The 25637-nt window shown below is 38.0% G+C and overlaps 2 protein-coding genes across 4 annotated transcripts; one reads left to right on the forward strand and one right to left on the reverse strand.

Moving 5' to 3' along the window:
- Positions 1-556: 556 nt before the first annotated feature.
- On the reverse strand, positions 557-19536 carry ssh1a (slingshot protein phosphatase 1a). Of its 3 annotated transcripts, XM_024274825.2 has the most exons (15): positions 19217-19536; positions 16368-16405; positions 10202-10302; positions 9643-9707; positions 9175-9296; positions 8591-8659; positions 8159-8224; positions 7725-7919; positions 7556-7649; positions 6238-6366; positions 6003-6049; positions 5746-5892; positions 3796-3996; positions 3016-3718; positions 557-2920 (listed from the first exon to the last, which is right to left on the reverse strand). In XM_024274825.2, the coding sequence occupies exons 1-15, from the start codon at positions 19295-19297 to the stop codon at positions 1874-1876; spliced, it is 3105 nt and encodes a 1034-aa protein (XP_024130593.1). In that variant the 5' UTR covers positions 19298-19536; the 3' UTR covers positions 557-1873. The 3 variants fall into 3 exon arrangements, with proteins under 3 accessions (XP_024130593.1, XP_024130594.1, XP_036069456.1); XM_024274826.2 differs by lacking the exons at positions 16368-16405; positions 19217-19536 and adding an exon at positions 12286-12720; XM_036213563.1 differs by lacking the exons at positions 9175-9296; positions 16368-16405; positions 19217-19536 and having other exon boundaries at positions 10202-10272.
- On the forward strand, positions 19167-25568 carry LOC112148043 (D-amino-acid oxidase). Its single transcript, XM_024274828.1, has 12 exons — positions 19167-19306; positions 20275-20412; positions 20899-21093; positions 21166-21280; positions 21595-21671; positions 21863-21928; positions 22253-22307; positions 22472-22576; positions 22663-22745; positions 24534-24651; positions 24779-24877; positions 24953-25568. Exons 3-12 carry the CDS (start codon positions 20906-20908, stop codon positions 25076-25078), a joined length of 1032 nt encoding a protein of 343 aa, XP_024130596.1. The 5' UTR covers positions 19167-19306; positions 20275-20412; positions 20899-20905; the 3' UTR covers positions 25079-25568.
- Positions 25569-25637: the final 69 nt, after the last annotated feature.

The raw sequence follows: 25637 nt of genomic DNA on the forward strand, positions 1-25637 counted from the left end.
AGATTATCACCTGGTTTTAAAGAAGACTCCACAATTTTCCCACCAGCATGAAAAAAGCCTTTTTACTCATTAAATGTCCCATTTTTGCTTTCTACTTTCCATGTTCTGCATGAGTAGTGGTTACAAACTTTATTAAAACATCTTCAATTCTCCCCCACTTCCTGTTTTACTCACACACACGTACAGGTCAGGATGAAGGAGCGCGTACAACTTAAGTGACTTACTGATGTCATGAAAACACCAATGGCCAGCTGAATGTTATATAAGCTGGCTGTTGAAAACGGTTTTCCTGCCAAAGCATACAGATGAGGGCATTATGATGTAACCTCGGGGCACACGCTCGTTTTGGATGAGGGAACTGCACATACATTTTAGCTTTAAAAACATGGGATTCTGGGGTTTTTTTTTTTTTTGCTTCAGGTTATTTTGTTAAAACTGGTTGTTTGCCACTTCTGGCTTCAAAATTACAAAAAAATAAAAATTGTTAGGCAAAAAAATGATTCTTCCAATTTATTAATAAATGCCCTCTGCTGAAATAAAAAACAGACGATTCCCATAAATTCTGTAAAAGAAAAGTTTATTCCAACAGTTAACACATACAGTACATCTCTTTTAAACATAAAAAGTGCAATTTGCATTTTCAACTACAGCAATGTACAGTACAAAAATTACTGCATACTTAAATATAAAAAAAATGGTTACATAAATGTAAAGTAACCTATTATGATAGTTGTCACACTGGGGTGACAAAAGCTTAAAACCCATTGATGATATGAGCAGAAAAGCTTTACATCTATGAGCCTGATGACTCCTCTGAGTCTCTTTTATTTCTCCCAAAGGTGCAAAAAAAACGGTGACAGCATGTGTACGATTGACATTATGATTCACATAGCTTGTTTTTTTTTCAGCATCCAAATTAAGACAGCCAAAAACAACTTTGGTCTTTAACATTTAAAAAAACAATAGCACAAATGATTGGCAGAAACAAATTTCCGATGAGTAATCTGTAGACTACATGTTTCATTCATCTTATATTTATAAGTCAGAAATGTTCAGCTGATTTTTAAGACTTGACTCGAGGCGTTTCGATTTCCATTCAAGCCTCTTAATAACTCTACTAATGTAGTGTCGGGAATGATAAATATAATAATAACTTGGATGTTCTTCTGGAAGATTTGCTGGCTGTGTAGCAATAAAACAAACAGTGCAAAGGAGCAACAAACAGGTCTGTTCTGTTTGTTGAAAACAGTGAATTTGCCTCTGGCAAAAGGTTACAAACCTTTCCTCTTCACTTGCATCGTACTCGTCCATCTGTGTGCACTCAGTTCATTAGCAAACGCTTTTGCGTCAAAACTGATTTCCTCCTTTAAGTGACGTAGCCAAAAGAACTGAATTAAACTCCAGCTTGTCTGGTAGGAGCTCCATAAATGCAACAAAAAAATAAAATCTGATAAACAACCATACATTTATCAAACACAGAGTTTCTCCCAAATTCTTTCAGTTTCAAGTTCACTAATGTAGACTCACTTGGTACCTGTGAGTAAAGGTATGGATTGCAGGTTGAATGTTGTAGATGAGGTCGTACCATCTCATTCTTCACTTTCACACAGTTCTGTGCCTCTGGTCTCTTGGTTAAGGCACTTTTAGTCCATGATTCAAACAAAGTTACAGGTGAACTGATGGCTTAAAACATTTGTCAGATACAGCAATGTGACTTTTATCACTGTGAACAGCAGTTTGAACAACAATGTGGCAAAAGAAAGTATTCTCTTCTCACATAACAGTTGGCCTTGTTGTTTTTTTTTCTTTTAAGCATCTCTTGTGTTTAAAATCTGTGCAGCCCTCTAAATCTCACAGAGAGACGGGTGAGGGGTCAACTTTTAGGGTCACCTAGAAGTGGACTGTGCAGGTCTGGCTCTGGAGACAGGGTCAGGAGCAGCAGGGTTCCTGCATCAGAGGAACAGGCCGAGCACAGGTCCTCCGACGAGAGGTCCAGGCTGGCCAGCTTGGCAAGAGAGTTGGACCGCTTCAAGCTGGAGGGCACGGTGAGGCCCGCCAGACGCATGCGGGTCTCGATCTCTTGAGCTCTCTGACGCACAAGGCCAGGTTTCCCCCTAACGCTGCGGAGACTATCGCTGCTGGAGCTGCGTGTTAGGGTGGAGCCGTGGGGCGAAGAGGTGGGCGTGAAAAGCCCAGACCCCGCCGCCCCAAACAAGGACTCATTGGTCAGTGGCACCATCGGGTACTCTAACCGCACTTGGCATGGTGTTGAAGAATTAGCTAAATCACCTGCAAAACTGGGGAACTCTTCTTCCTTGTTGTCATGGGGAGAACCTTTCTGGGACCTTTGGCATGTTTGCAAAGGCTTCAAAGTCTGCAGGCTCTGCTGAGACAAACCTGACAGTCTCTCTAGTCTCTCTGCGCGTTGGCGGACCAACCCAGATTGATGCAGCTGCATTAGGGACTCCTGTTTCCCCAGGTATCGAGCCACTGCAGGCTTCTCTTCCTTCACGTCCACTGTCATCAGTTCAGGCAGAGACTCAGAAGCAGCTGCAGAGCGGCTCTCACTAGTGTCAGTCTTTTTCTCGAGGAAAATCCCAATGTCCTCCAGCTCAACCAACTGCAGTGGATCTCCTGGGTTGTCGTCTTCGTTAAGTGGAGCAGCAGGTAGAGAGGCAGCACAGTTGGCACAGTTACACAGCGGGCCACAGGGGCATAGCAGCTCCACTGAAGATGGGACACCTTCAGGAGAGGTATGGGAATGTGGGGAAAAAGCACTTGGGACTTTTGGGGAAGAGCTGGGGTTAAGGCAAAGCTTAGGAGTTGGGGTTGAAGACTCGTTTTTCCAACAGGACTTAGTCTGATCCAACCTAGACAGCATAGAAGTTTCACTTGGAAGAAGGATGAAAGGTGCATTTTCCTAAATGTAAGAAACACACACAACCCAAAAAATTAAAATGACTCACACTGCATTTTTGTACTAAAGTATGGGCGTATGTGACTCGTCAAACTTACATTGCAGTCACGCATGATGCTCAAGCGGTTGTTGTTGTTGTTGGAGTTTTCATTGAGGGTTGCCAGGTCCATCCCGATGCCCTCTGCATCTCCTTCTGCCTCTGCATACTGTGTTTCACTCCCGTTTCCTTCACCGCCGCCTCCCTCGTCCGGCTGCATTAGTACCTCCATCTCCGCTTCTTCCTTTTGCACATCCTCCTCATCCTCCTCCTCGACTGTGCTGAACTCCAGCCTAAGACGCAGCTCCTCCAAAGGCTCGGCGCCACGGCCGCACGTCTGGGCGGCAGTACCTTCTGCCGTGGTTCCAAAGTGTGAGAGCGGCAGGCCCTCATTCCCGTCAAAGGCCTCGTCATCCAGCAGAGCATCACGCTCCACATCATCTATTTCTATAAATACTTTCTCCATGCTGAGGAGAGGAGGCCCGCGGACTGGCGTTGACGGCTCGCTATCCAGGGCTGAATCAGAGAGTCGGCGGAAATAGTAATTGTTGTAGGCTGGGTCAATTTCCAGGGAAACAGTCCTGTACTGGGAGGGGCACGCTGCACCTTTCTCTGATAACTCCTCCTCACAGCAGGGAAACATCCCCGGCTCTGGAGTCAGATGCTCTCCTTCCTCGCCCCCACAGTGCTGGGCCACCCCCTGCTGACTGTCCGCCATCTCACAATCCGTGTCTGGTTGCCACAGCTTGTTGTGCCGCTGTTTGCTGGAGGCAGAGAATATTCTTTGTGCATTCAGAAACAAATAAATAGAAAAAATGAAAAGTACGATCAAAGGTCTTACCTGGCATCTAAAATGCCTTCATACTCTGCAAGCTGCCTCATGAAACCTGGATTGGGTCGTGTGATGTTTCTCTTTTCCTTAACAAAGTTGTACGCCTTCTCCAGCGACCAGCCGTACTCCTTCATGGCGTACGCAATGACAGTAGAGGCAGAGCGACTGACGCCCATCTTACAGTGAACAAGACACTTGGAGTGATTTTTTCTGTGGGTTTAAACACATAAATGTAAATACAAAACAGAAAACACACAAAGACACAAGTATTAAATAAACCAGACACTTTAACTCGATGGTTTGTTTCTACAACATTACCCTGAAAAACCCAAAGAAACGGCAAACGGGAGACATGATAGATTGAAACAACACAGGAGTGCAATTCTAGTGTTTACTTTTACTAAAGATGTAATAATAATACATAAATTAATTAATTCAGTTGTCAGTAGTGCTCAGTGTCTTAAAGGATTTATTATATGTCAGCACAACCACACTCATGTTTGCATTTAACCTTCTGTTTGGCATCAAAAACTGGCCTAAATGTTACAAGACGATCATAAAACGCCACCATTTTATCAAAATTGCAGCTTGGAATTATTTGTTATAGATGTAAAATTAAATGTGGTAAATCAAGAAAAGATAGTCATATTTAGTATGTTAATATAAAAAACTGGCATTAAAAAAATCAACTTTTTCATTAAATCCTTCTTTAACATGCAAATAAAATAATTATTTTACTAACCGATATTTTAGTAACATCATTTTTAGAGAGAGGAGACATCTACAGTATAATGTGTTATAATTTGCAGACGTCAAGGATGAGCTGTCAGAGCCTGGAATGTGTAATCTTAGCAATATTATGTACCTGAATTTGGACAGAAAGGAGAAATATTTTAAAACTTTTTTAGAATCATGCAGCGATTTTGCATTTTTGCACAAATGTTAGACAGTATTTTATGAAAACATTTGAGCTGAATAATAATATAAAGAGATTGTTTGGTTTGAGGACAAAATGCTTTTTAATTACTACAAAGTAATTGTCCAACTCAGATAAATCAGTTTTAATCAAGCTTTAGCTGCTGGCAGGTGACCCTGGATCTGACCTTTAGAATCCTTCTATATAAAGACGATTTCTTTCATTTACAGTTTCTGAGCTCAGATTGAATGTTTATTAAAGGTGATAAATGTCAACCGTTAACCCCTTCATGTAGTATGTCGCTAATTCACAAATCCAGGACTCCACTTAATTCAGCATCACCTTGAACAGAAAAAACACTAGAATATCTTTTTATATGCTTGGAAATAAATCCGGACATTAATGGTTTCAAATTGCTGCTTAAGATTTTTAGATCTACTCTGATGTGATGTCTACACCAATTCAGGTCAAACCAAGCAAACTCAGTCCTATCTTTTTCATTTTCACACTGGAACAGTTTTCTTGTGAGTTGATAATTAAGTTTTAATGTAAAATCCTACATTTTTTCAATGGGAATGTATGTCTGGAAGGCCTACTAAGTAGAATAGCTGTGGAAAAGACCATAAAAAAGTGAGTAATACTGATTAAATAAAGTAAAGAAGGAACTAAGGTATGTTTACTTGAAGGCCAACTCTTAGAAAAAACTGTTGTAAAGCACAAAAGAAAAATATTTAATAATAAACTAAACTTTCCGGAAAAGTGTGAAACTCCCTGTTATCCTACGGAGTATTTGGGCCAGTTTACAAAAAAAAAATCTTTTTAAATTAAAACTTTAAATCTTATAAATTCAGGGAAGAAAAAGTCTTAACTGTTAAATTATGAAAATAAAGTTATATATTTAGAATTTTAAAGTCATAGGCTAAATTTACGAGTTTTATTCTTGTAAGTTAACAAGAAAAAAACTTGTAATATTCCTTTTTTTTTTGGTGGTCGTACTGTAAAATTTCATCAGTAAAAAAATAACTAATTTCTAAACTCCTCACTTTGCTTTGACGATAAAGTTGTAGGTTTCGTTCCAGTGGGCGAGCAGGTCGGTGGAATCCTCATCGTAAACGCGCACGTTGTGGTAGCTGAACGTCCCGGGGAAGAAGTTGTCGATCTCCCGGGTAACGTTGAGAATGTAGCTCACCCTGAGGAGGAAAGATAACAGGAACTCCACATTCTTTTCTTGCTGGAATGATAATGAAAATATGTGTTGTGTGTGGTTATTGTAGCTGCTTCATAATCTAAAATAAATCACCCCGTCTCTTGCAGCTCCTCCAAATTAGACGCATTCCACTCAGATCCCTGAAAACAAATGAGAGAAAAAATACTGTTTTGATGGTGAATTTTTCCTTTAGGGTAAGGCTTTCTTTAGGTCCAAACTGATTATTTCACAGAGGGAACTATGTAAACAGCACACCAGGGGATTATACTTGTACTTGCTCATATTGCTTTGTTTTTCACATTTCTAGTGATTGCAAAGCACTTCATACCAGGTAGACATGGTCAAAGATGAGAGTAGCTTTATCCATCTGTCCAAGAATTAGCAGCATTTCATTATCAATGAATTCTTTGAATTCCTTAAGGTTGCAGTTCATGTTCTGTTCCAACTCTGTGCGGATCTGCAAGATAAAAAAGAATTGCAATAAAGTTTGATTGCCTCAAATGGTTTTGAACATTTCGGTTAGTAATTAGTGGAGTTTTTGAATATCTGATTAACTTGATAAATAGTGTAAACAAGCAGGAAAATGGTTCAAAAATATGCTTCAGACTGGAATAGAGATCCTTACAATAGGAAATAGATGTTTAAGGAAAAAGGAAGATGTCAAAAATAGTATTGGAAACTCAAAAATACTCCCAAATAAAACTGAAGTTTCCTAATAAATACTACATAACATGGAAACTGGTGAGCACTTATACAAAAACAGATTTGCACTCAGGAGCTGTCAACTGGATCCTTTATTTGCAATTCAAAAGCTGTCACATGAGTTCAAGAAAGTGCTCCAATCTAACCAAAAACACAGATACAAAATGAACTTTGGTAATTCAAAAAAAAAAATGTCATGTTAATTATGCAATTGCACCAAATACTATATTTGAGTAACAACAAAAAAAAAAATCTAATTACTATCACCAATTCCCATGCCAAATCCCCCTTAAAGTTTACAAAAAACATCTTAAAGAATCTTGTATGACATGATTATACGTAGATTATTCAGCAAAACAAACTCTGGTAACTTTACCCGTTAAGCTGCTGTAACAGCTGGAGCACATCAAGCTGTATCAACATTTTAACGGCTGCTATCATTTGTTAAACATTAATAAACAACAGACAAACCCATGACCTAACGGGTATTTTTTAGTTCAATTTTCACTAATTAAGTGTCTTTAAAACGAGCTTCCACTTCAGTTCTACTTTGATCAATTATTCTGAACATTTACTATAAATTAATTAACATTAAATATTAAATACATAAAAAATAAATACGTAAATTAAAAAAATGTTGATGTTTTTTGCATGATGTCCTGTAAATGCAACGAGAAATGCAAGAAATGCTGGAAACAAATCAGTTAATGTACTTGTTTTTTGAACTGTCATACATTTTTTTTTCTTTTTTTTTCCTCAAACATTTTTAAAAGTTTAACAAAAACTAATACAAACAGTATCATAAGTTGGGGAATACTAGTTAATTTCTACAGAAAGAGTTAATATATAAAGAAATCTTCTTTTTTGTTCTTAAGAGAATTAAATCAACGTGGAAACTTCAAATGAAAACACATAAAAATGCTTTAATACTATCAATATATTACCTGTTTGCAGGTGACGTTCTCGAGGTCCTGGCACGTCATGATGCTTCTGAGTTTGGCTTTAATAAGGCACTCTGTTCTTTCTCTCTCTGACGGCCTAAAAAAATACATTAAAGTTGAGCCTTACAGGGAAATCGTTTCTCCAGCAGGAATTGGCTCCCTGTTTCCTTACTTGTCGACAAACATGATGGGTGAATCTGGCCGTGTCGTCTCTAAGTCCTTCATAGCGTTCCACTCATTGATGCAGCTCTGGTCTGAAGCGATGCAGCTTTCATAGTAGCCCATCCAGGTGAGAGCCATACCTCCAGGGAAATAGTTAAACCTGCGTGAAACTTCGCAAGCTTTGTGCATCACCTGCAAGGCTGACCTGGACAGCAAAAAAAAACAACACTTTTCTTCAGATACCAAGAAAAATGATTAACTGTCGAATTGTTTTGTGTAGTATGGCCTCATAGCTACTAGCATGAAGCAAAATGAGTGTCCTCAGACCAGCAGGGGGCATAATAACTGAGCTCTGCCTCAATCTGCATTACTGCAGCAGTCTCTCAGCAGACTAACAGTGCTGTGCAGTGAAAGCTACAGTGAGTCCTGAGGCGGATTACTCACCACATCGCCTGCACTGACACAGGTTTGAAGACATGAGTCCGACCTGCTGTGTTCACTGTAAAGCCGCTAAACCGCAGACAAAGAAGGTGGTTAGTCACAGTTCAATCAATGAATCAAAGAGACAATCCAGAATTAGCTCAAAATATGAAAGAATTTTCTATTTCCTTACAATGTGGAAAAATATCATTTACAAAAACATGATGACAAATAAGAGTAGTCACGTTTTCTTCCACTTGTTGAAATACCAGTTGTGTATCTTGTAGCAATAATGTGTATATTACAGTAAAAATACTAGTAAAATAAAAAAAATATTAGAAGAAAATTCAGATTCTTAGAATTGTCAAAATGACAATCCTGCCCTTCTAAAATAGTCTCAAATTAGTCAGCTGCTAGTTTTTTGCATCAGCGGTGACTAAATCAGTAAAAACTCACCCATCTCCATCCAGATGGATCTTTGTATCACTCCACAGAGGTAGCACCATTCCAACTGAACAACTTTTACTAGAAAAAGAAATGAAGAAATAAGGAAACAATGAAGGAAAACTAACAATAATACATTCAATTAAGATAGCTAAAATATAACATTTCTTATACAGCTTTACGGGACAAACAACTATTACAATGTAACATCTAGCCCATAACAGACACAAAATGATTTCATTGAAAGACAACAGTTTTAAAACATTTTGGAAAATTCATGTTTGTGATTGTATAAATGTTCATTTAGTCAGCAATGTGGGTTCAGGTCGACCGAGCATTAGCATTAGCCGTCCTATGGGAAATCCCATTATACGTTAGCATCAAGCTAGTGGACTTTAGCTTCATGCGTAAGATCAATCTCTATTTTTCTGGATCGATTATTGATCTTAATTTGATTCAGATCGATTTTTACCAACCCAGCCGTATGTTCTTTACAGATGTCTTCTTTCATCAGAGAAATACCACAAGATTGTGTTAAAAACACCAAAAACACAACTTTTATCAGAGTGGGTCTTTTAAGATGATCTTCTTTGTACCCTTCTTTGTTATTGAAGTCGATTCCTAGAAGAATGTTCTCCTCTGTGTCCTGTCGACCGCTGGTGTAAACCACCACCATGTAGCGCACGCGGTCTGACCGTGCACTCTCCAGCCGCACCGCCTGCACAGAGATTTTACGCCACGATAAAAATGGTATCAACTCCAACTTCTTGTTTAAACAGGAACGCAGTTGAATCAAAACAAGACTTGACAAAAATCTGTCCTAAATATTACAACACGTGAACGAAAAGGTAATAAATGTAACACGAGCGCGTACACACGTGTGAACCATGGAAACATTTTGTAATCCTCCCCTTAAATTTCCGATGAGCTCATAATTACAGTGAGTGCGCAATAAAACGCATTCGAGGGTTTGCAGGTGTTCAGCTCCTGCCAATATCTGTTTGTGTTTTTATTTTTTTTCTTGTTTTTTTGGAATGAATGGAGGCATTCATACAAGAACTTACCAGTTTGATTCTGTCCTCTGAGCGCAGGATGTTTATCATCACCTGTAAGTGTTGGGGTAGGTCACCTGTTGGGGCAGACAGAGTTTGTTTATCTAATCAAATCGACAACACAAAGTACAAAATGTACCTAAAAAAATTTTAATTATACTGAAAAAAGTGTTCTTGAAAATCTGAAATTCAGGAGGTTTATTGACTATAAACACAAAGCTTTACAGCTTATTTTCTGTTTATTGGAATCCACATTGAGGCAATTCTCGGAGCTGTGTACCTGTGTGTTTAGGAAACGCAGGGAGACTAAGAGAGGTTGTGCAGGGTTAGACAAATGGTTCCCTTAATCGTTAACAGAAGTTTTTCCCACAGTGCTGCCATACGTGAGATTTAAGCTCTAATCTGCCTAAGCTATGGGTCTGGAACATACTTATCAACGCCATAGCACCCGTTCTCCTCACCTCAGCTACAACATCTGCTGCAGCGTTAAACACCGAAGCACCTAACGGGCCTGAAATGTAAATCTGACACCTGAGAGATAAGGATCAACAGGAGGTCATGTGGTTCTCACCTGCATGTTTGTGGGGAGGATGTGCTTTCTGGCCCTGGGGACTGCTTCCCTGCTGGAGGAACAGGGCAGCACCCTTCACCATGAAGAAGCTCTCGCTCAGGCTGCAGACGAATCAAAGAGTTACAGGCTGTGAAACACACACTTTAAACATTTACGACAACCTTTACTTAAACTTTTGCCAAGCATAAAAAAAAAAAAAAAACGAGAAAACAGGCTCTTTAAGATTAAACAGGACAGTTCAGATGAGTTGGAAGGAGCCAGCAAGATAAGCATTAAACATAGCTGTTTGCTGCTGGCACTTTGAGGAGAAGCCAAGTTGCCACGTTTGCAGGAGCTGAACTCCAATCTGCCACAGCCATGAATCAATCTTTCATTTGTGCTTAACTGTCTTCTCCCTGCTGCGTGTGCTGCACTCAGAGGAGACCTGCAGGTTTGCAGCAATGCAGTCCACCCCTAACTCAAAAAACCCCCCAAAATGACCCAAATGCACTAATAGTGTTACCGAGCTTTTGCAGTCACCTGCAAAGAAGAGTGCACACGTGTACATCAGAGCACCTGTTATCAGTTCTGCATGTACAGTCTGGAAATTCAGGTCATAATTAGCCAAGTACTGAAATGATGAGTGACAGGGCCAAAACAAAAATCCAAGAGGACCTGCCTTCACACATAGCTATAATGAGATCAGTGCATGGAGGTGGTGGTGACGAGTGGTAAATGTTAACCTAAGAGCCAAAACCCGACTGTACAACAAAAGGTTTATTCATGCAACCTGTATGTTGAGTCGAATGTTTTTAAGTGTACTGTGCAGCATGAACTCAACCTGTCATTTCATCTTAGTTTAGTGACGCTCCTGTGTTTTTTCTGGTAGCAAGAGAGGCAAAACATTGAAAACAGCCTCAGCTGGAAAAAAAATCAGCTATTTAGAGCATGAAAAATAATTATTAGAGGAAAAACAATAAAAAAATTCTAGTGAAATATAAGAAAAATGGGTAACAATTCATAATAATATTCCTTAACAAGCATTATTAAAACATTAACAAACATTAATAATGTGTTAGAAGAGTGTTAGTAAGACATTTATTATTACAATAAGACAAGGTTTTATTAACATACTAAATAAGAATTATTACCATCTAAAGTGAGACCATTGTCTACAAAGACCATATTAATAAAATGCTTACAAGCGTAACAAATGTATCAACTATCTTTGTCAGCATAATATTGAGTATTTTGCAGCACCTCATCAAAAGTGTTATCAAAAAATGAAATGCTTTATGAAAACAGTCACACCAATAAGCAGAAACAGCCTCGACATGGTAACTTTCCAAGAAATATATTTCAAAGAAAGACAGAAAACTAGATGCATTTGGTTTTCATAAATGAAATTCTTCTGAAAAATGTGCTCTCTGAATCAGCTCTTTTTAATCAGACATCAAAAGCTGCATACGGAGAAGAAACCCGGACTGAAGCGAAGCATTTTGTGGGAACAATGGATTTTACTTTGCACATCTCAAAATAAATTCAAACCACCCCCTAGTTAAAACAGAACAAAAACAGTTTGTAGTCATGAGTTGCATGGGTGGACAGTTTTTGCCTCTTTTCATCCTTTCCTTGACATAAATGTGGCCGGTTTGACGTCACACAATGAACATATTATAGAACTAACGTGGCAATATGTGATGTTAGGTCTTTGTACACATCCCCTACCACTAATTGGTACTTTTTAGACTTGTAACCCGACAGACACGCTTCATAATTTCAGAGACGTGTGAAACTTTTTTTCTGTGGTGTAAATCAAGAGCCGTCCCACGACAGTCAGCCTAATTGAACAGCTTCTGTCTGTGTCTTTACAGCACCCTGCTTTCAGTTCGTCCACAAATGCTAGAGCTAACAATCCAAACAGACTATTTTGGAAACTTTTTGGCAACAAATATATATGTTTTGCACAATTACACCATCCATGTAGAGAAACAGAAATGAGCCACATTATGTTAAGTTAATTGTAATAAAACAATTTAAAATCAAAGCTATTTTAATCTGACCATTAAGTTGAGTTTTTTGTTTTTTTAAACCCATTTACTCACATGCGGTTTATCTCACTCTGGGTCAGGACAGCATTCTCCACAAAATAAGGTAACATCTTCATCATGGCCTCCTGAATGGGTTCCACAACCAGATGCATCCTGTTAACCCAAATGCTAAACACGGCTCCCCGGCACAGATTAGCTCCTCTTCATCCTCCTCCCGAAAACAGACGAGGAGCAAAGGAAGAGTGAGGCTTCCAAGCGCTTCCTTCAAGCATCTGGGTGACAGACTTATCTGTCAGTCTAAACTCCTCTCTGGTATTCAGTGAAAAAGGTCCTGTCTGCTCAGATGCCACTCCTTCTGGTTCTCCGTCCTCATCGAAGTGTCTCAGCCAGTGAGTCAGCTTTCTCCCTGCAGGGGAACACTGCAGGCTCCTCCCACTACCTCAAGCACATGCATCCAGCATCTTCCTTTGGTTTGATATATGTTAAAAATCCAAGTCTCTACGAAGGAATTAAGACATTCCAGAGCAGCTTTCCTGTCTGTTCGTAGAACCCCCTTAGAGTTACATAAACTCCAAAGTCGTCTAGGATCTTGCTGCGCTTGAAACAAACTTCTAACTGGGCGTTAAGAGCCAATACGGACAACAAAAGTGTCTCCAGGAATCCGCATACGGGTCGAGCAAAGGTGGTACAGGCAATTACAAGAACTGGCACTGCCCCAAACCACTCAAATCTCATTATACACAAGCTTATAAGAGAAGGATTATCTAATCTCTCCCTCAAGAGGCCAACGCTAGCTGTCACTCGCTCACATGGACCATCAAACACGCTGCCTGAGATTATTTGCGATTACGGCAGGTTAAGGAGGACATACTGCGCGCCTTTTATATCCTAAACATTTGCAATCCTTCTGAATATTCCTCACAGTCTGGTAAATTGACTAAAACTGTAGATAATTAGTAGCAAAGGATAATTTAAGGTTTGCACTTTGTTTCTGTCATGGGGCTTTGCAAACATACACAGAGAAGGGACACAACCACTAATCTAGCAGATTCCTCACAGAAATGGGAATAACTAGTCCTTAGTCTTTTCAGTCACTTCAAATCAGTTCCAGTTACAAATCATTTTTCATTTATTTAACTGACAGTTTGTTAGAAACTTTGAAAGCTTCATATATTTATGGAAGAGACACAAACTTCCTCCTCAAAATTAAAATATCAGAATACAGTCAATTTTCCCCCCAGGTGAAAAGACATAGAAGTCTGCATACTTCAACTGTAAAGATAATATATGAAGACTGTAACAAATCTTACACTCTTTGCCTCCTTTTTTTCTATTTCTGGGCAACTTTAGAATTCAGTTCTGTCCAGAATCATGACACTTTTGTTCCTCCACAGCCACACGCTCTCACACAATGTCAGCATAGTAATACCTAAAACTTCTCTGCCAAAAAAGAAATGAATAATTTCTCTAGTTCCTCATATTTTTGGAAAATGGCAACTTGGGATCCACAAATGCACATATGAAAGTTTGAGGTTTGCGAATGCTCCAAAAAAACCAACAAAAAATGTAATTTTAGACGTTTTTTTACTGGATTTGTTTTGGTGCAAAACAGCTTCTCAGAGTGGTTTTTGCAAACCAGCACAAAGAGGAAAAAAAAAAAAAAACTCCACTTGGGGCTTTCAATTGCATCATACTAGCATTTTTTTTCGCTGACACAACTGAAAGGCACAGAGAGAGGGAAGGGCACAACACAGAGGAAAAGACCTCCTCAGGTATCAGTAGAGACAAGAAGTGCCGAGGCAGGAAATGACAACATCCTCGTTTAAGGAAAAGTACTATCCATTAGGGTGTAGTTACTTTAATGCACTTTCTTTTGCCGTTTGCTTATCCCAAAGTGTCCAAAAAGGACAAACCCACAGATTTATTGTTCTGACTAAACTGACAGCTTCCCTGGGAGCTGAACCCCTCCTCCTCAGCCTGAGCACGTCCTAACACACATCCATCTCCAGCCTTTCTCAACTCTCCACCTCACTAGGTAGCACGGTAAGACCCGGCTTGGTTCAGAACCATTCACACCTGTGTGGTGTTTATGTTGGCCTCATCTTCTGATCGTTGCTCAGTTTAGTTAAAAACAGCAACCACAAACCCACCCACATGGCACAATGTGCAGCTGTCCATCAACAAACTCCAATCAGATGACGAGGATGCACTGCATTTTTCTGCTAAATAAAAGACAAATTCCTTTATGATAATGATACATTAACAGCAAGTTGGATTGCAACATCTGGCTTATAGATACTTCAAAAAAATGTTAAACATCCAACAGCGAGCTGTGACTTGCTTTATGAATAGATCATTCTTGCACACATACATTAGTCAGGGAGAATGAATGGGCTGTTGTGTAACTGACAAGAAGAGTTTAGTGTAACATTGTTCCTTATTGCACAAAGACAGATTTCAATACTCCTCAGTGAGGACAAAAACAAATACTGCTGTCATTCATCTCTAAAAGAACACTGTGCAGTAATCAACAAGATAAACAAAAACTGTTTGTACTTATAAGGATTCTCGCTAATCTAATTCACTTTCACTTTTTTTGATTTACAAGATAATCCACCTGGATTCACATCCTCCTGTGGAGTTCACTTGTCCTCACTTTCAGGAGAAGAAGAGTTCACCTGTGGGGTCTGTACCAACAATTCCAGCAGTGAAACAAAGTGGACTCTACCAGGAAAATAGTTAGTGTGAACAGAAACTTGAGTTGTAGCCATTGACTGTATAAGAGAACCGGACTGAGTGTCCTCTCCCTTTTGGCATTTCACATAGGAAGCACCCACTGGTCCAAAAAAAGCCAAAATCCCATAAATTTCTATTAAGAAATAAACAGTCATGCTATTTGTCAGAATAACCATTTTCCTCTAATATCCTTTTAACATGTTCTTGCTAATACATTTTTTTCTGTACTGCAAGTTATTTAAATTAAAAACTGGCCAATCAGAGGCCTTAATAAAAAAAGGGGGTGTTGCATTGAACGTTTGAAGCATTTGATTGACAGATTCTCCCGAACACGCGTTTGAATGTTAGAAGTGTGGACTTCCAACAAATTCACTCCTGATTGGTGAGAGTGGTTGCCATAGAAATTCAGACTCAGACCGACTCGGACCAATCACAACTTACTGACAATTCTGGTTCCAACATGGCGGCGTTTGTAAGGTGAAAAAATGGCGATGGAATTTACTTCAATTTGTTGGAACCAACAAAATGACGTCACACTCAGTCAGTCCAGTTTTCATCTACAGTCAATTGTTTTAGCAAGAGTCTGGACTATTATTTCCAATATTAAAATTATATCATTGTCACTCCTAACAAATATGATTCTCCTCAATTTTTTAGCACTGTTCCAGATTTTTTTCTTTGTCTCTATTATTTGACCTTGATATTTCTATGTTTTGTATATTATCATACTTTCTGCTTTGACATAAAAAGACTGCATTCAGCTGCAGTAAGTTATCCCCCAACAGTGTTTAGATTATCTGGTTTCTCTTAACTTCTAGTCAATTTGTTATTCTGACTTCTTGAATGTCTCCCCTGTTGAATTCAGATTTTTTTGTCATATTTTTCTGTAAAAAAAACATTATTTCTACATAATATCAGAGGTTATCAATTAACCTGTTTTTAAATGTGATGCATAATCAGTTCAGAAAATGAACAAAAAATTCAACAACTCAAATACTCGTATTGATAAAGGGACTTTTAGTTGCTTCCATGTATGGATTTTGTTTGAAAAGCTGCTCAAAAAGCTGCAAAAATAGCAAAATTACCTCAATTTAATGCAAAGCTTGAGAAAAAGTCCATTAATTGCAACTGTTAATAAATAAACTGCATTTTACCGCTGAAAAAAAACAAGCTATTTTATATTAGGAACCAATGACTGTGCCAACAATACAGACAGATATTTACAACACCTGTTCTCATTTACTGATGCCAGCCTGTCTGCCACTACACCAGATTTCCCTGCATGACTCAGAACCAGGGCAACGGTAAATCCATCAATAACACCTGTTTGGATCGTGCGCTTTGCCTCGCCACGTACCACGCAATAAGCAGGACAAACTGTCAACTTAAAGTAAACTCACCTCTGATTTATTCGCCGCTCATCTTCACTCCCAAAATCCTGCAACACAGATAACATTTACACCACACTGAGTCAAGGTGACTGAAATAATAAACATTCTGGAGCACCAGCCTCAGCTCGGACTTAAGTACACAGAACTGGAAAAAAGCAGAACTGGTTTCCTAAAACAAATAAACCCAACTATCACGGGACAGGAAAAGAAAAATCTCTGGAGTATTCACTTCACTGAGATTAACCTCTGATAAAATAAGATTATTTTAGTGGAATATCTAAAAAAAACATGTACAGTATGTTATTAGGTTTTATTATATCTAAAGACAAGATGAATATTAGATTAGTGTGTTCAATAATTTCTTGTGGGTTTTTTCCAGCATCTTTTTTTTGTTTGTCTGTAATATTTGATTCTTGTATTGCGGGGTTGCATTATGTAATTTGCACAATATCACATTTAGCAGATAACTACATAAAAAAGTTATAATCTGCCTTGACTTGTACAAAAATGTCTGATTTTAAATCCTGCCAATAAAGTTAAGTTTCTATTACACAACTGTGATGAACGCATCAACAAGTCTGAATCGAACTGTAACATGTCAGAGGTGTTTTGGAATGTCAGACAGACAGCAGACTTGTAAAGCACAAGTTATGTTTGCAGAGGAAAACAGCTTTCATTTACCGCAAAAATGTGTCGTTTTGAAAAAAGGAGAGAAAAAAAGAAAGAAAGCAAAAAATAAAGAAGAGTAAGGTTTTAATATCAGGTATTCGTATCTGAATCCAAATTATTATCTTATTAGCAAAAATCAAGTATTCTGAATCCATAAACTTTGTAGACTAAAAGAGCAATAAACAAGGGTATATTTATTTTTATTTATTTATTTTTAAATGTATTTCAAAATCTTGAAATTCCAGATTATGGGCATCAATTGTAGTGTTGTGTTTGCTTGATTCTTTAACTAGTAATTCAATTATTTTTTTGAATAGCAGTAACTTTTGACATGTTAAAAAATAAATTGATGTTATTTTGAAGTATTGTTTCCTTGGGTGCAATTTGTGAATAGTCTATTTACCTACTTTAGGTCCAAACTTTCTATTTTCTATCATATAAATGTATCTGTTTATAGATGTCAAGCTTTAAATTTATTTAAGATAACCTGCAATACTTTTTAATCAGTAAAAATCAGGATTTCATACTTAAACAGGAAAATTGCAAAAAAATAAACTGTTTGAAGGGGTGTAGCTATTAATCAACATACTGTTAAATGTCTAAGGCCAGATTTTTTTATCGAATTTGTCAACCTTTAACATTGTAAAATTATTTTGAAATGAAATAAATCGATTACAATCGATACTTTTACTAATTATAATGTAAATTTAATTGTTGCTAATATTAATTATTACACCCCTATTTGTATGATTAACTAAATGATAATACATATAAAAACAGCATATTTTGTTAGGAGTAAGGGGTCAAAACAGGTAATAAAAAATGCAAATTCTAATATTTGAGGAGGCACAGCTGACCTGCTTTTGGAGTCACCTCAACAGACCAAACAAATCAAAAAAAGGGTATTTTACCAATAAGAAAAACACACAAACGACCAACAATTTTCCAAGATCAGTATAGTTATGTCTATTTGGAAAGTAGTAATCTCTTTTATTGAAAGCCTAATTTTGCTTGTTTACTGAGGTTTTCTTTCCCTACAAACACAGCACAATTCTCCCACCCCTCCCATCCCGCCTGAAAAGATTACATCATAGCTGCAGACAATTTCTGCCAGCTTTTCCTGTCACATCTTGAACCCGTTCTCCACCAGCAGCCAAGTGCAAAGACTGTGGAAATTCATTCTTAAACAAAGTTTAGATTTATTCCCTGTGACTTATGAAAATGTTTGTTGATCTACACTTAAGTTGATGTTTTTGTCACCATGCTAACATGGAAAAAAAAAGCTTTACCAAGTGTGATTCTGCCAAAAAGCACAAATGTAGTTTAAATATTTATGAACACCCATAAAATGGCATTAGTAAGTCGTTATTTCTCACTGTAAATCGTTTGCAGCTCAGGAAGGTCACTCTTGTTTATGGCAAGAGAGTAGCCCCCCCTACTGGCACAAATAGGAAGTGCTAAAAAATATTATAAAGTACATTTTATGTTTTAGTTTTAGTGTCGTTTTAAAACACAAAATTAGTTGTTTTATGGTTAGTTTACGTCCAAAGAAAGCTGAAACTGCTACGAACACGAAGCAAAATACAGTATCCAGTAATAAATGACAGCTGGCCTGACCACTATGTACCATAGTAGCTGAAACACAGCAATCAAAAACGGATTCTAACTTGTTAAAAGGTTTTAAGGTGCCACCAAAAGCATCGGCATTCAGCATTTAATATTAAATTACGAAAAATGTGGGAGTTCTGGTTCAAATCCAACAACATGCTGTTTGAAGTCGTGACGAGTAGATCTGCTAATCAGTTAATACACATTTAGAATGTCCGCTTTTCTATTCATGAACATTAAAGTTAGCTACTAGGCTTACATCTTAATATTATAATGTACTTTGAGCATGAGCTGACAAGGCTGATAACTAAGGATGAGCCCATTCTTTTTAAAATAAAGTTACTTTTTTCGTTTATTTTTTTATTTCAACATTATTGTATATTTAAATATTACTAAATGTTGTCGTAGATTCTAAATTAAAGCCCTGCAGTTAGCTAACAAGCTAGCATTCCATGTTAACTAACTGTGCTAATTTAGCTTGAGCGCGCGGGCCTAGCTTCGGCAGCATCCCCTCATCCTCACTGACACCACGTAGACCTCCGTAGGCTGGAGCATCCCCATCCGTGCATACATGGCCGTACCTCGCCTCCCGTCGTGGTAGCGGTGCTGGCGCTGGATGCGGCGCTTGGAGTCGGGGACCGCTGCAGGGTAACCAACGCCATGGCTGGAAGGTGAGGCTGATGATGCACCAACCGGCCGCTATGGCCCGGAGATCCGCAGCTAGCTGTGGAGCTAACGATTCATACAAGTGGTAAATGACGGGAGAGGAAGCGTGTTTTTTCCCCTGCGCGAAGGCAGGCTGGGCTGTCCGTGTACAAGGAGCCGCTCAGTCATCATATAGCAGTGATAATAACAATATTCCCACGTTATAACCCCATCACTGTAACTATAAATGATGCACTTGAGAGAAAGATAGGCAAACCAAATGGCTTCTACAATCTAAACAAAAACATAAATACATATTTTTTTCTGAACTTAAATCTGCCTACATGAGTGACCCAATATTTGGTATTCATGTACACAAATCGTGTTAGTAGTCTTTATGCTGTGTTGACAATTCTTAGTTAATGTGGCACCAGTTTCAATGTTGCAACAACTAAAACCCCAGAGGTCAAAGATTGAAGTTTTATATCTCTTTATTACTATAGCCTGCTAGCAGAGAACAAAAGTCACTTACAAGAAGACTGTGCTTAGTCAAAGGCAAAGCAACTTCAGTAAATACGTAAAAAAATAATAATAATAATAATAATAATAGTATAAAGACATTATTGTGTTAAGATAGTAGTACACAAAAGCTAATACATTAATTTAAAATTTAAACATATATATGTTTATTCTTCCTGGTTCTCAGAACAAATAAAACATTAAAGAAATTAAATGTCCTTTTTTAGCTATACAAATTTCATAAAAAGGTTTTTATCTATGGGTGTGCACATTAGTACATTAGTATAAATAGCTTTCATACAAAAATATGAACTATGTCTGTTCTCAAACTTTGCATAGTTTTTGTATGGCTGTTTTCAGTTTTAACTTGCTTTTTTCTACATTTTTATTTATTTATTTTTTAATAGCATCATAAAATGCGCTTGAAGTAAAATTTTCTAGTACCCTGAACTCATCTTGTACGATGCTCCTTTAGACGATGCCACGTGAACGCACCATGGGTCGCTCCTAAAACGCCTCGCGGAAGACTCCGCCCCGCCCCGGCAGTGAGGGACTGACGTGAACTCGTGAAGAAACAGAAAGGAGAAACTTCGTGGATCCGTCCAACTCTTCGGTACGTGAAAACTTTTGGCTCAAAACGGAAATGCAGTTTTGAGTGTAATGTGGTAAAATTGAGAGTATTATAAATGTTTTTCGTAGTTTCTGCGACTTTTAATTTGCTGCTGTCACCCATAGACTGTAAGTCTATGCTGTCACCTCGTAAAACCGCTAAATGCTAATCAGTCGACGTCACCACTTTTAGAAAAAACTATTTTGTGCAGTTTTAACAATATGCGAATTAAGCTAGCAGTTTCTTATGCTATTAAATTTCGTTTTTGATACAGAAGTAACTAAATATTGTGACTTTTTTCTGTCTGTGGTTTTAGTAATCGAAATTACACAATATAGGCAACAATATTTGTGAAATACACAAACAATATACATAAATTGTAGATGCTATATAGCTATATTGAAGGTTTTTCGTTCAGTGTTTACCGTATGAAACAGTGTGCATTGGAAAACTTTCTTAAATGTGTTAACCTGGCTTTCCTCCTATCAGAGCAGACATGAGGGTCGCAGTGATCGGAGCCGGAGTCATTGGCCTGTCCACAGCTCAGAGCATCTATGAACAGTATCATTCTACGGTTCATCCGCTGACCATTGAGGTATATGCAGACCGATTCACTCCACTGACCACCAGCGATGGAGCCGCAGGCTTCTGGCAGCCATACCTCAAGGGCAACGTCCAGGAGACGTGAGTGCAATCACTTCCACCGGCATTTCATTTTGTACATACTTTAAAACTATATGTGTGTCACAACTTTAGGAAATGGAATACGGAGACATTTGACTACCTGCTGAGTTGGCTTAGCTCCCCCGACTCTGCAAAAATGGGGATATTCCTTCAGTCTGGCTATAACGTCTTCACTGAACCCGTTTCAGTGAGTATTGCTTCAAACTTTATACCTGATCTTACAGATAAGAGCTGTTAGCCTTTGACAAAGGACAAGAAGTTCTGTGCAGTAAAAAAAATATGTTTCATGCAATCTTTTGCAGAACAATCTCTAAAAAAGAATATATAACCCATCAATTTACATTGCATAGCATTGTTTAGCTTGACAAAGGACTGCTACCAGCACTGCATTGATAGAAAGGCCTCTCTAAACTTTGAATTGACAAACCACATTAATTGGGATTTTGTGTACCCTGACCTCAAAGTATCAAACGCGTCACTGGAAATTATTCTCGATTGCAGGATCCCTCATTCAAAGATGCCGTCCTCGGTTTCAGACACCTCACACAACGGGAACTCCAGTTGTTTCCCGGATACAAGTGAGTATGAAGCCAAAACACATGACAAGCTGTGTTTTTTCCCACTTTACATCAAACATCATGAAGCAATATGATCTCCAGTAATCCACTTAGACAAAATGCATTGTCTATTTTCAGTTTTGTTTTCCTGTTTTTGGTATTTATAACTCATTACTGCACTGTAACACAACTGTCTCTTTAAATGTGTCCAGTTTTGGCTGGTTTAACACGGCTCTCATGGTGGAAGGAAAGTCATATTTACCGTGGTTGATGGATTGGTGAGTCATTAACCTCTGCTGATGCTGAATCAACATTTTCCCAGAGTTTATCAGTGAGTCGCTCAGTTTAACACCAGTTTGTAACGTTGCTCATGACTGCCATGGAGGGAACATGTTTAAAAGAAGCTCAAAAGGGATCATAAAATCCTGTAATATTTTGCAAAATAAATGTATTTTTCATTATATAGATAATGTGTGCATATGTTATTAACTTTACAAATTTGAGACATTTTTGTTACTTTTGTCACATTTCTGTTTTTGTTTAAATGTCTACTTTATAATGTATTTTTTTCATAATTTTCCATGTTGTTTTTCTTTTTGCAGGCTTCAACAAAGGGGTGTAAAATTTTATAACAAGAAAATAAGTTCTTTCAAAGAGGTTGGTCAAGATGCTTTTACTTTTTTTTAAAATGTGGATTTTGAAGATTTCTATGTGATTAAAACGTATGTTCATGCCTAAAAAGATAAAACGCACGGCACATTTTTAAATGTTCCATGCCTTTAGAAGTATCTATCATATTATCTTTTTGTTGCTATTTGCAGCTCTCTGAGAGTGGGGCAGACGTGATCATAAACTGCACAGGGGTGAGATCAGGAGAGCTGCAGCCAGACCCAGACCTGAAGCCGGGTCGAGGGCAGATTATAAAGGTAAGACTCAGACTTCTATGATTATGTAATTAGCTGTACATAAACCACAGAGTTTAATCATTTTCTGTGGTTGGACTATGTTAAAGGTGGATGCTCCATGGCTAAAACACTGGGTTATTACCCACAACATGAAGACAGGAGTGTACAACTCACCATACATCATTCCAGGGTAAGGAGAGAAATACAAATAAGAACTACATGTTCATGCTACTTGCTCTATAGTGTTGTCTTTTTCTTAAAGTCATCCTCAATTCAATTCGGGAAACCCTTTAACGTTGGAGATGTCGCTGGAAACACCTAAATAACACTCTCTGTGTACACTGAAGTGCAAATCCCACCAACAAATCAGTCAATGCACAAACATGTTAAAGAGCAATTAAAAAAAATCCCCACAACTTTTTTATTGAAGAATGAGTCATGACAACACAGCAACTTCAATAGTACTAGTTACATTTTCCTTGTATTAATAAGACGCTGTCATATGACATTTTGTCAAAACACACATCTATACAAACAGACACAAAAAGATAGAAATTAATTATGTAGACAAAAAAACATCACAATGAACATTGCTTCTCTTATCTCTTATCTGATACCTGATACTGTCACAGCGATCCTTTACAAAAAGCTTGTAAGCTGAAGTTGCAAAATTCCAAGCAGTTGAAATCAAAAATCTATTGGATCATCTGTTAGGTATAGTTAAAAAAGATAAAAATAGACACATTTTTTTTAAAAAAAAGCAACATTACATTTTTTTAATCAAAGCAAAATTCCAGAAACAAAAAAGGGAACCAGAAGAGGAAGGTATTGTGGGATGTCACATATTGTATAAAGATGTTTGCGTTTTAAAGAAGAGGAAAAGCAGAAGGATGTTTTTTCCTAAATTGTGGTAAAGAGTTGATTGAGAAATCACCGAACTCTTGCAGTGTGGCCACTGAGCCGGTTTGCGGTAGAGCGTCCGCCCTGAGACTGGAAGGTCATGAGTTCAAATCCTCGGTTGAGTCATACCAAACACTCTGAAAATGGGACCCAATTTCTCCCCGCTTGACACTCGACATTAAGGCTTTGGATTGGGGGTTTAAACCACTAAATGGTTTCCGAGCGCGGCTGTGTCTGCAGCCTTTCACACACCAAAAGTTGGTGCGTAACAGATAATGGGACTTTAATTGAACTTAAAGAAAGATTCCCATGCCAAATGATTCCCAATTGAAAAGGGAATCAAATGTTACTGTCCATCAGGGCCACCGTACCTTTGATGGAACTCTGGGAGTGTTTATGTGATCAATGTGAATCAGTTGATTCAAATGCAGAGAAATGGGGCTTTTTATATTAGCTCACAAACGTTTCTCTGTGACAGAATCTGCTGGAATTACCACTGATTTGTATTATTTACTTAACGAAAAAATATATATTACAAAAAATTAGAATTATAAAGAATGTGTTAAGAAGAATGTATCAGAGCAAGAATGGTTATTCTGACAAATAAAGTGACTGTAATAACAGTATATTTCTCTGTTATGAGGTTTTGGCCTTCTTAGAACCAGTGGGTAATTCCTATTTGGAACATGAGAGGGGAGGGGTTGAGCCGTCCATTGTTTTCTACGTCTGTGGGAATTACATAAATTGCGTAAATGGCTTTAGAGTTACTGTAGTAAAAAAAACAGACCTAAAGCTTTGGTGTTAAAGGGTTAAGGAAGCATAATTTGGCATTAAACCGTTTAAAAAAGAACAGATCAGTTTGGCTCAGATTGTTGACTGTCACTGAGTATTGTTTTTGAAAATAAATAAATGAATTAACCAAATCAATAGACTTTGACATCCTAATAAAGGTGAGGAGTGCAGTTGCTGAGTCATCATGCTTAGTGTGTGTCCCAACATTTGTTTCAGCGTCATTAATGATTGTTTCAGAGTGAAGCCAGAAAGCTGCGTTTGCATCACAAACCCTCTTTGTATCCAGGAGCCGCCTTGTGACCGTCGGTGGGATTTTCCAGTTAGGAAATTGGAGCGAACAAAACAACTCTGCTGACCATAAGCACATCTGGGAAGAAGCGTGTCAGCTGGAACCAAGCCTCAAGGTGAGCTGAAAACAGAACCCAATACAATGTAATTGCTATGTAAATACATTTAATTTTCACAAATATGTTTTGGTAACAGAGTTAACCTCTGTGTTTTAATTTGAAATGTTCACGTCTGCATCCTCAGCATGCCCGGATAGTGGAAGACTGGGCTGGCCTCAGGCCCGTTCGCAGCAAAGTGCGCCTGGAACGCGAGACTTTACAGTCAGGCGGCTCTACGATAGAGGTGAGCATCAAAACAGCACACACAGCACCATCTTTGTCCCCAGTCAGCATCTAAGTTCCTGTCACACTCGTGCAGGTGATCCACAACTACGGCCACGGAGGGTTTGGACTCACCATTCACAGAGGCTGCGCCCAGGAGGCTGCCAGGCTGTTCGGACAGATTGTTGAACAGAAGCATAAAGCTGCAAAAGCTCGTCTGTAAACTTTCACTCACCAATCATTTTTTTGCACCTTTTTCCCAAATTCTGCATGTATTTTAAACATCAAAATGCACTTAAATGAAGGATGTCTGAGAGGTTATAGCACTAGTTTGAAAAAATGATCTTAAAATTACAAAAAAGGAACAAACTGTTCTTCTTTTGTTTTGATAATTAGAATATCCCATTAAAGTATGCTAATACCTAAGACATAATATATAAATTATGTCTCGTAGAGTCTAGAATTTATGTTTTTATATTTTTAACACAATTTCAATGAGACTAAATTGTGCCTTTCTTATAAAATTCACAATTTGTAACTTTTGTAATTATTATATTCAATAATATGTGCATTTTTAGTGTCTCTGTGTGAGTATAGAGCATTTTTTTTCTATAAATTTTAAGCACAGACAATAATTATCATGTCATTTCTACAAATACACTAATGAATCTTGTCAAAGAAAGCTGCAAATAAAATGACGAACGACTGACTAACATGTATGTGAGTGTGTGTAAAACCTCAAAAATCAAACCACATCAGCAAATGGATGACAGTCCTGTGAG

This window comes from Oryzias melastigma, linkage group LG9 (genome assembly GCF_002922805.2).
Source record: "Oryzias melastigma strain HK-1 linkage group LG9, ASM292280v2, whole genome shotgun sequence".
NCBI lineage: Eukaryota > Metazoa > Chordata > Actinopteri > Beloniformes > Adrianichthyidae > Oryzias > Oryzias melastigma.